The sequence below is a fragment of the Puntigrus tetrazona genome, chromosome 24 (assembly GCF_018831695.1).
Source record: "Puntigrus tetrazona isolate hp1 chromosome 24, ASM1883169v1, whole genome shotgun sequence".
NCBI classification, from domain to species: domain Eukaryota; kingdom Metazoa; phylum Chordata; class Actinopteri; order Cypriniformes; family Cyprinidae; genus Puntigrus; species Puntigrus tetrazona.
The window spans coordinates 20,341,302-20,352,598 of NC_056722.1; the positions used below are offsets into that span (position 1 = coordinate 20,341,302).

General features: G+C 41.4%; 2 protein-coding genes and 1 long non-coding RNA gene across 4 annotated transcripts; 1 reads left to right on the top strand and 2 right to left on the bottom strand.

Annotated features, from left to right (window-relative positions):
• Positions 1-726: 726 nt before the first annotated feature.
• On the bottom strand, positions 727-2,654 carry LOC122329585. The gene is made up of 3 exons (XR_006247933.1): positions 1,693-2,654; positions 1,397-1,513; positions 727-1,237 (listed from the first exon to the last, which is right to left on the bottom strand). It is a non-coding gene; the product is annotated as an uncharacterized LOC122329585 (long non-coding RNA).
• On the top strand, positions 1,501-5,184 carry tnfsf10 (TNF superfamily member 10). Of its 2 annotated transcripts, none has more exons than XM_043225886.1 (5): positions 1,501-1,653; positions 2,665-2,811; positions 3,041-3,086; positions 3,164-3,277; positions 3,755-5,184. In XM_043225886.1, exons 1-5 carry the CDS (start codon positions 1,531-1,533, stop codon positions 4,216-4,218), a joined length of 894 nt encoding a protein of 297 aa, XP_043081821.1. In that variant the 5' UTR covers positions 1,501-1,530; the 3' UTR covers positions 4,219-5,184. The 2 variants fall into 2 exon arrangements, with proteins under 2 accessions (XP_043081821.1, XP_043081822.1); XM_043225887.1 differs by having other exon boundaries at positions 3,203-3,277.
• Positions 5,185-6,153: 969 nt separating this feature from the next.
• Positions 6,154-11,213, bottom strand: msl2b (MSL complex subunit 2b). Its single transcript, XM_043225885.1, has 2 exons — positions 9,661-11,213; positions 6,154-8,604 (listed from the first exon to the last, which is right to left on the bottom strand). Exons 1-2 carry the CDS (start codon positions 9,800-9,802, stop codon positions 6,944-6,946), a joined length of 1,803 nt encoding a protein of 600 aa, XP_043081820.1. The 5' UTR covers positions 9,803-11,213; the 3' UTR covers positions 6,154-6,943.
• Positions 11,214-11,297: the final 84 nt, after the last annotated feature.

Genomic DNA, 11,297 nt, shown 5'->3' on the forward strand with positions numbered 1-11,297 from the left:
TTTAATTAAACATTTTGGGAGTTGTATAACGTGCATGTTCTTTGGAAAATTTGTCCATTGGCTTGGAACTGGAAGGCTCTTGGTGTTATGAAGCACCTGGAATGGCATGAGCAAATCAGCTTGTCATGTGAAAACTATATATAGCATATGTAAGAGTTAGACATGGTTGGATAACATAAAGAAAATGTAGTTGTACCTTTTTGACTTTTTTTTTTTTAAAGGGGCCCACCAAAACCTGTCAGCTGAAGTTGATGGGAGTAACAGAATAGCTCTTTAAATCAGATGGCAAGAACTGGCCAGCCCCTGAGTAGCACAATACATGGAATACCCCCTAGACTTTGTAAATGGGACCAGATTGCAACCACATGTTAGAAATCAAATACAGTCAGAAATGGTCATGTTTTCTCGAACAAGAACAACGCAGCATTACAATGGAACAATACATGAATCAGAATTAAAATCAGTCATGTTCCTCAATGAAAATCAATTCATTTAAATAAAAGTGTAAATTATTTTAAATCCGCCTTAAGCTAGTGCTTTGGAACATGGTAGATGGTTTTAGATGCTGATGCAAGTTGGTCATGAATTCAAGTTCTTACAGTTTAAACCAACTAATAACAAACTTGGTCCAGCTAATCAGCTCTACACAAGATAGAAAGTAATACAGTCCACACACACACACACACACACACACACACAAAGCTCTTCAAATCTCTGTATTTTTAATATTGATGGGCATAAACACAATTCAATTCAGTACAATGATGACTGAGAGATGTACAAATTAATTTCTCAAAAATCTGATGTATCAAATTTGATCTAAAAAACAATGATATATTTAAACGCGTACTTTATCATCAGATTTTAAACCACAAAGACGTGATGCCACCTAAACATGAACGAGGATCTTTAGAATTACAATAACAGTTAACTTAAAAAGATAATGAACTATCAATCAGATGAGAGCATACATATGCTTTAGAAAGGTTTATGGCGCTTATGATTAAAGGTCCTTAGACATTCATGAAGTAGGCTCTATAGAGTTAAAGGAAATATACTCAAAATGGAAATTTTTATCTCCTCAGCCTCATGTCGTTTTACATCCATATGTCTTCAATGGAACTGAGACTGTTCACTTCAACTGTTTCTTTTCCGAAACACAATAAAAGCGTCATTCCGTCAAACATCTCCATTGGTGTTGCAAGGAATAAGAAAACCCCAAGGGGTTAGGAAAGACCTTGAGAGTTGGAAAAAAGAATTCAATTTTGAGATGAATATGACTTGAAACTAGATTTCCCAGCACGATCTTATGAGACGAAGGGTGTCTATTTTCTTAATTCTCGCACATTATGATCGCAATGATCAGAAAATCCAAAACGAAAGAGGCTTTACATACTTATCTTTACAGAGAAGCAAAACCTGCGCTTCGTTTCCTTGATAGTCAAGCGCTGCCCCGCCTCCATGTTTTTTCATATGTAGAGAGAAGGAATTCTGCCCCAGCTTTTGTCTCGAGCTGCAGTAACACACGCGATGGTCAGCATGACAAGCTCACACACCATGCAATATATCGGACTTCTGCTGCTGGCTGCAATTCTCCTGCAAACTATAGCAGTGGCCGTAACGTTCATATATTTCAGCAACGTCTTATCGACGGTAAGGGTCGTTTAACTTGAGCGTTTTCATGCATGTTACCTCAGAACTTGTGCAAAGTTTGCCCGAACGCCTTTGCAGATTGCGACACTGGAAATGCGGCAAATGGAAGACTGTTGAGCGAATGAGTTTGGTTTGAGAGAGTTTCACGGTTCGTTTGTTGGGGTTTCTGCCTGCATTTTGTTTAGTGGACAGCTGCCAACAGGTCGCTCAGCGGAGCCTGAAGTACAAGTTAAGCAACAGCAGAATACAATCAATGGCAATGCACGGTTATTAAAAAAAGTTAGGTTTTTTTTTTTTTGCACAAGAAGTCAGCATTTTGTGTATGCAAAATATAACTTTCTATCATTGTTATTGTGTAATACATTGAAAACAAGCACAGGGTGTCTTTAATTTGCGCTCTGTATCCATAGAAATGATTGTATAATTTTTATCAAATTATAGAATCGATAGATGATAATTGCATGTATTTGCATTTTGTGTATGCAAAGAACTTAAGGACACGATTTAAGCATTTATCATTTAATAAAAGCACGCATCTATAAAAATGTATATGTATTCTGCATTGTATGCAAGCAAAAATACGATTTTAATATTAATAGTTAGTAAATACATTTTGTAAACATGCAATGTATTTTTGCGATTTGTGAATGCAAATATAATCAACCGTACAATAACGAAAGTCAATTGAATATGACGACTTTGCATTTTATAAAAAGATCATTAAAATCACATTAAAGTATCTTCATATATTTTTTTGGGGCTTTTTATGCTTACAAACGCTAACCCTAAAACAAGTGTTATATGATATGTTGACTGACATGGACTTACATTTGATTTAAATAAAAATAAGCACACGCATGTCATGTTTGCTTTTTATAAAACAATAGGCTAAGTCGTGCAAAAAAAAAAAAAAAAAAGGTTTTCGTTCGGTCACCGAGCTGAACATTTAGCCGTTGGCCACATTCTTCATAAAATCACAAGTGCCGAAAACATCCTTTTATTTATTTACAGATGAAAGAAACCTTCTCAAAGAGCAGCGTGTCGTGTTTGATGCGGGCCAACCTGAGAACGATAAAGGCTCAGGAACTGAACACGGCGGAGGGAAAGGACGACCCCTGCTGGCAGGTCACGCAACAGCTCCACTTTCTGATCGAAAAGGTATCCGCTCCTGAGGGGGGGCCCGTGAATCATAAAGCTGGCCAGGGTGTACACAATGAGTCCATTTATGACTCGGGTCGTTTTTCCTTTTTTAATTAATAAAGGAATTTCCTTATTTTACCAAGCTTAAATTGAGGAAACCCAATTATGAGAAACGCTGCTGAAGAATTGGTCAGCACTGCGTGAAACCCGAAACTGAATCTTTTTTTTCTTCTGTTTTTTTTTTTAGTCAATGTCCAGTCGTTACCAGAAGGAAATTTCATCTGCCGTCAAAGGTATTTCACCGCACATTCATATTGTGTTTACACGAAAAGATAAACTACGAGTGAATTAACCTTAGGGCTTTTAACAGACGAAGTCTCACGTGTGCTTCCCTCATTGGTGATCCAAGAGCAAGACGATTCCCCTCGGCCTAAGATTGCTGCACATGTGACCGGGAGCTATATACCAGAAAAAGACGGAGGAGGTATGTTTTGTTCCAGGAAATACTTGCTTTATCAAAGTTAAGCTTTGTTTATTAGCTGCAGGAATTTGGTCAAGTTTGACTTCAGCAGCTCAGTTTCGCTTTTGTGCTGAATCATTACCGCAACAACTCCTTAATCTTCGGGTCATAGTCCAAGTACACTAAGAGATTGGAAAAGCGGTGTGCTATGCAAAAACGGCACCGCGTTCCTGCAATTAAACATTGTTTTGATGTTAGCTTCCCTAAAAGGAAGCCCGTAAACCTTTAATGTAGGTCAGAGGACGCTTTACTCCTTTTAAAAAAAGCAAACAGTTTCATCATATCTCTGTGGCCATTTGCCTGAAACAAAAAGCTGGTTTGTAACTCGAGCCGAGTCTTTGAAACAAGCACTCCGTTCCTTTTCGTCTGCCAAATGCTGAAACAATGCAGCTTTTCTGTCAAACCCGACCCGTAATCCTTCTCTTTGGCTTAACAATGCAGGTCAACCGAACAGGAAGGTCTACGGCCAGAAGATTCAGTCGTGGGAGTCGGAAAAAGGTCTGGCTTTCCTCCAGAACGTGGAGTTAAGCGACGGAGAATTGGTGGTGCCGCAGGCCGGGCTTTATTACATCTACTCCCAAACTTATTTCCGACACACGCTTATCGAGGAAGACGAAAGCGACCGCGAGGAAGAGGACGGGACGTCGGGCGAATCGGTTCGGGGGAAACCGATGTTGCAGTACGTTTATAAAAAAGTAAGTTCGTATCCGGTGCCAATTTTGCTAATGAAGAACGCCCGGACGACCTGCTGGTCACGTGACACTGAATACGGCCTGTATTCCATCTATCAAGCCGGGCTTTTTCAGCTCGGAGGAGGCGACAGGGTGTTTGTGACGGTCAGCAACGTGAGCACCATCGACATGGACGAGAAGTCAAGCTTCTTCGGGGCGTTTTTGGTCAGCTAGTGGCGCAGCGCTACAAATTCGGTTTGTTTTGAGCTCTTAAGATGAGCGACAAGACTCGGCTTGCTCGGTATTTCTATCTGAGCTTTCTTTGAACGGCCGCCAAGCGCCTTAAAACATTTGGACGCGCCTGCCGAGATGCTCCGTCTCTTGCCAAAACAGTTAACCTTGATTGACGAGAGCTCGGAAAGGTGCAAACATTTGGTGCTTTTTTACATTCGGACAGCGGATCCGACCGTAAATCAGTTCCTGGGTGAAACGTGATGGAGCTCAAATCCAGCAAGCCTGCCTGGAGGGGCGACGGAAAGCGAGGGGCTTGCCAGGACTTTTTGGAAGCGAGTTGTTTGGACACGACGCGGCAGGAAAAAGGAAGGTGTGACTTTAAGCAAGACTCTGACACCTGTGGAAGAGCTGCAGGCTTTTCCTGTTTGCTTCGGCTTCTTTGGACATGTGATTGTATTGCCTTTTTCTTTTTAAAGACAAACTCCATATTGAGACGTAGAAATGCGGTTGGAGAGACTTCTAAATAATGCCTTGATTGTATTATTGACACGGTCGTCAGTTTGAGCACTATAATTGTTTGTATTGAGTTATTTTTATATCATAATTCTTTCCGTAAGCATGAATCTTGTACATTAGCTAAATGTGAAAATCACTGTGACTTTGTGAAACGGTAAATAGTTTTGTACATACTGTCTTTTGTATATACTTTTACCAGCGCTAAACATGTACTGAGGTTTTTTGTACCGTTTGTTTTATTTTATTTTTTTTATGTTTAATCCGAATTCTGAAACTGACTTTCAGTTTAAAGTAACTATGTACGTTACAGTACACTGCGTTTTACCCAGACTATAATTCTTCACATTAAATATGTATATTATACATTATGTTCGTAAAATGATTATTGGGTGATTCATTATATTTTTAAGACCATGTTACTATAATAACTAATAAAACTAATACTACTAATATTGTTGTAACAGTTTAATACTAAAAAATTATTAAAAAATGTTACAATATTAATAGTTATATTGTCTTTAAATATTACACAAACTTTTCATTCCACTGGAACTTTTTTTGTGCTTTTTTGGTCTTTTTAGCACTCATTTAACAAAAAAACTATTATTATGCTAACGTGAATAAGACGTTTTTATAGAAAAATGTATTTGATTTACTACACCTATTTCCTTTAAACAAAGAGGTAATGAATATACAAACTGTTGAGGTATATCTAGCATGCTCAAAGATTTTTTTTTTTCATCGAAAGTGCAATTCTTTTTGTCTGTATTCTGCCCACTTGTGGCAAATGTTCACAAATACAATAACTGGGCATAGGTCCAGAACATTACCGTTTACACGTGAATTTGTTTGATTTCACTATTAAGGAATTATGATTCCAGTTAACCGTCTAGTGTTCTTTAAGACTTTACCGATTGATAGTTATATTTTTAACGTCTGATATTTCCGGCGCAGTATAGATGGTTGAAAGTTACTGTAGACCAAGATGCAACACCGATCGAAAACACTATGTATGGATTTTCCCATGTTCAGGTTAAGCAAAAGTGCCTACCTAAGCTGTATTTTTTCCTGAGCTGGAATGTAATTGCCTCATTAAAATTGTATGCTTATAAATCGTGATGCACTGGTGAAGAAGCGCTTACCGGGATATCCCAGCACAAAAAAGGCCACCTCCGCAAACCTTATTTAGGAAAAACATTGTACATGTACAGTTATGCACTCGCATATGGACAACATATGTTTCTTTGCAATGCTGTGATTGTAATACTCTCTTGTAATTACGTGCAGCACCCATTGTTTAACATCACATGTTTCGTGCAGCTGTGTTTGGAGATATATCACACTAACAAAAACTAAACAATGCAACTTCAAATATATAAAGTGATTTTTTTTTTTTTTAAATAAAAGACAAGAGTCACGTTAGGATTTTTCTTTTTTTGTGGAAATATGTTACATTTATATTACAGGTATTTAAATGCCCCAAGGGAAAAAAATAACAGTTTGAGACAGCAAAAACTAGCACAATCAGGACAACAACATAATTTAGACAGAAAACCGTACATACTGCATCTGTGTGACTTGCATCTGTAGAAATGGTATCCAGCTGATGCCCTGGGTGGACCGTAATCTATGTTAAGTGATACCCAATAAATACTGCAAATGTTGTTAATGTAACTTACAAAATATATCATAAAATGTACTTTTTTAAATCGAATTCCTTAAGTCTGTGTACAAAAACTGTTTATAAATACAACCAGTCTCTACTGATGCTGTAGGGTACCATTCATTTAACAGGTCTCATCCCCTAACCTACAAACTGAAAATCTTCCACATATGCACATAGCGTGACCCACAACAATGAGGTCAGGTATATCTTGCCAAAGATCATGCCTTATAGATCACTTGTACTTGAATGTAAAAAAAAACAAAAAAAAACAAGACCTTTCCCAAAAGAAACTCTCGACTTACAGTATCCCACCTCACCGCTCCTCCTAAAGGTGTGCAAGAAAACCAAAACGAACAGTACAAACGATTTAAAGGCACGAGCTTCAGCAATAACTAGTTTAATTGATAATGTGAACTGGAACAGAATCACAGTAGCTGCCTTATCGCTGACTCTGCTGGCATCAGCCTCTCGGTACAGTGCCATCACACTGAAAGCAAGCCGGTTTGGAATACAGGGTGATGTTAAAGGAGAATCATCTGGTGCTCAGTCAAACCTCATGTCCAATGGTTCATCGAATCCTTTGTCTTCGTGTGGCCCGGTAGCCAAGAAGGAGGCCACGGGTGAGCCAGCAGCCGTGGGGACGTTAAGCATCCCGCCGGCGCCGCTACCGGTGGCATTGCGCACTGCGATGCTGGTGACGTTGATGCCTAGAGTGAGTCTTGTCTGCTCGAGCGCTTTTTCTGGCACGGCAAAGGCCTCCAGCTTCTTTTCGCCATTGGCCATGTAGGAGTTCTGGCAGCCCCTGCATATGCAGTCCAGACAGGCTTTGCGGTTGGAGTAACAGGGGCATCGCTGTCCACGGCACGTAAGAACACTTGGGTTTTGAGTTGCTCTGCCGCACTTGCAGCCCTTTTTCTCCTGCGCCTTTTTGTACACCGCCTTCGTGGGGCTACCGGGAATGAGGGCGTTAGTCAGAATCCGTTCTTTCGTCTTCTCCTTAGACTTCGGAGTGCCCTGTTTGGACTTAGTGTATGCCTTTTTGGGTCCGTGACTGTCAATGGTCTTTTTGACAGTTTTCGGAGGCACCAGTAACGCCTTTCCCACCTTAGAAAGGCCACCACCGTTGGGCACCGCCGCCATGTGTGGGATAGTCTGAGCAGGAGATTTAGGTTCGCATTTGACCGGAACAGGGGCGGAGGCACCCAACGTGGGGCTGCGGATGAAGGTGGAAATGGGTACGGGTTGAATCTTCTCGCTGTCGCTTTCCGACCGCGAGCGCTTCCGGTTGGACCGTGGCATTCTGGGCGTCACTGCGGAACAGGATATTCCCAAATGTTGCGGATTCTTTTGGGACATCGGGTGCTGGCGCAAGAGTACCTCCTGCGAGTCTTGCGGGAGAGAGGAAAGCTGCCGAGCAGAGTCGATCGATGCAAATGGTCCATTCAAGTTCCCCGAAGGTTCGAGAGTCGACTGCAATATCGTAGGACACTCATCCCTGGCCACGTGGTCAGATTCTAGAGTCCTGATCACTTCCTCTACACTTAAGAGGAGAGTCCCGCCATCATGTTTAATATCCTCACCAAAGCCACAAATGTTCATGGTGCTTGTACAAAGCTCCTCACCAGCAGCTGCCACTGCCTCGCACACGGGGATCTCATTTGTGAAACTCTCTTGTTTCACAGTGTCGTCCCCGCTTTCCACCGAGTCAGGAACACTGGCTTCTAGTGAAGGTAAACTGGCGGTCAACTCCTCCACGTTGGTCAAGCCATTGCAGTCCTGGAGACCGTTCACCCCTAGAGGACTGAGGTCTTGCTCCTTGATCTCTGTCGATGGGGACTGGCCCTCATCGGGGAGCGTTTCTGAGGTCGAGGGTGTAGGGGACTGGTTTGTCAAGCTCAGGGAGAGTGACTCCTCCCCCTGTCTATTGTCCAATGAGAGGCCCTCATTCAATAGAGCCAAGATATCTGGGGACCCTCCCACAGTACTTGAAATGTGCTGGGCGAGAGGAGAGTCTGCAATGTACTCGCAGAGCTTTCTGTAGCAGTCCACCAAGATGCACAGCTGCTTATTCTCTTCAAACTGCTCGTAGTCTTTACACCAGCTGCACGAGGGTTTCATCATCATCTTTTTACCTTTACATGATTTACAGACATAGTGCTGGCACGACGAGTTGGTAGGAGCGATTGGATCTTGTAGCAAATTGCCTAAATAAAGAAAGAAACCATGTTTAGTCAATGAAACAACATAATAGGCGTTAACAGCACATCTACATGCTAATTATGCAAAGAGCAGCCAAAATAGGCTGCTTGGATGCTGTACCTTTAAAACGATCATTCTAATCGGTTTTGTGGCTCATGAGCAACACAACACAAGCACTACATTGTATCTAAACAAGACGTGGTTCTGTAACATTCAAGAAAAGCCCCCCATATGTGCTGACGTTAAAGGGTTATGTGATCTTGCATGATGTGGCTCAAGTTACATGCTCAGCATATGGTTAGCAGGGATCTCAAATGCAAATGCACTGTTTATAAACACATGCACATTATGTAAGCATGCAATGCTTGATATAAATATTAAGCAATTATTGTTGCGATTACAAAATACGCATGGATCATCATCATCAACAGCTATTATTAGGAAAAAAAATAGATTAGCAATTAATTCAAAATAAAAGCATCACACCTATTGAACAATCAATTTATTATTTGCTATTAATTTCTAGCTAATTATAAAAATATATAATTTAAAAGGACTTGCATTACTGGAAGTATTACATAATTATTTTTTAGAATTTATATCAACATTTAATGTCCCAACGTTATAGAAAAATTCTGAAATACACTTAAATATTAAAATATATATTTAAAATAAGGATTTGCACGCATAGACAATTATTTTAAATGTTTATCTAATATATGCATTTATAAATAAAATACATGTTAGGATATACACGCTGTATTTCTATGATTCTCTCAGTAAAGTAACTGAGCAATCTGTCTCAAGCTACCGGTTTTATCTAACCGAGCAGGCAGGCTATTACTATTCAACCGCCATGCATCTATAAACACAGAGCCTGTATGCCCGGCTGTGTGTCTAAATGCCCAGGCTCCAGTTGTCATTGTAGGTCAGGAATTTGTGGACTGAATGGGGGTGTGTCATGGTCGGTGGAGCTCCGAGAGCAGCTCTAAGCGTGCAGTGATCAAGCAGAAGTGATCGTGCAAGCATGCAGTGATGAAGCAAAATAAACGGGCTCTCACCACACACAAGGCAGGCGAGAGACTGTCTGAAAAAAGGCAAGAGCTTATAGATTTCCGCCAAAGCCTGGGGTTCCCGGGGATCGCACTGCAGCACCGACCGACAAGCTGACACGTAGAGAGTGGTCGCATTCACCGGGTTCATCTCAGCAGTGTCGTGCTAGACAGATCCAGTTCGGGGAGGAAAAAAAGAAGGAGCGACAGTACAAGGTTTCAGTCCCGCCGGCAGCCCACGTCTCATCAATGTCGATGAACCTGAGCGTGCAAATCCGTCGAGTGTGAAATGCAAGGGAGATTTCAGCAGATACGCTTGTCTTTACATCGCATGCATTAAAACCACTCCATCTTTAACGTTTGCCCCTCTTCCACGGCACGAAATACGGCCAGATCATCATCGCCGTCGTCGGATAAAAGCACATCCACGTCGATCCGATTGAAAACACATTCAGCGATGCATTTGCACGATTTCTCGCATTATTATTTTTTTAAATTCAACAACAACACGCTGGTGGCGCTCTTCACCCCACCGGGCCTCCAATTACCACCAAATTCAAACAGAGAGCACAGATTGCCTCCTCGTCTTGTCCTGGATGAACGCGGTCCTTATTCGCGGTGCTATTCCAAGGGTTTATTTATTATTCTTGTCGTGCATATACGTGATCAGCCTCGGATCATGATAGCGGCAGCACACGAGCGCCGTCACTCTGTTATTGTCCGCCGCTCTTCATGGCGCTGCCGCCGCTGCAAAAAAAGAAAACAGGCCGCTTTTTGTGCACCCAGTCTCCCAGTGCGTCAGGCTGCCAGATATTCACCGTGCATGCTGGCGAAGTAATTTCAGCTCGGCGGTAACAAAGCGCCTTGAGTTAGCTGCCCGTTTGATGTCAGTGTGAGCTGCGCCTCAGGAACAAAAACAGGCCGCTTCGCTTCTTTTTAGGATTTATCCTGCCGTTTTCCTTTCGTTTGGGTGCGTCGTACGTGTTACCCGTGATAAATATGCGAATTTAATATCCACACCATGTGCACAAATTATTCTTTGGAGAAGAACGTATGGATATATATTCAGTAGCGATATTGAAATGTATGTGTATTTGAAAAGGCTTCTCCCCTCCCTTCCTCTCCGCATTAGAACAAGGAGGGGGCGCTGCTGTTCGACTCTCGCGAGAACAGAAGAAGAACGGCTATGGAAAGAGACTCTTCCAGGGTAGTCTCGCGATACTTTTCCCGGCTTGGGAGGCTGTTGTGTTTAACTCGCGAGAAGAGAACGCAAGCTAGTGTGGGCGACTGGTTCCCTTGGTTACGTAAACGTTACGATGTGGGGCGTGGCGTAGACATATTCGGGGCGTGGTCCCCCAAAATACAGAAATAAACGTAATGAACAGTAAGCACATCATACATTCTTAAATTAGCAGTCAAATTACATGAAAGATTAATAAATTATTTTCCCATCCATTTTTTCTTTTCAAAGACTATCATTTCAACAACGCCACCTAATGCGGGCAGCAATTAATACTAAGCTGTAAATAATTAAAAAAAAGCTTCCTCTATACTTTGATTTCTCCTGCTTAAGATTGTTATTACAACAGATTTAAACTCACAGAATGACTTCACAGTTTTTGATATATGACATTATTTTATATATT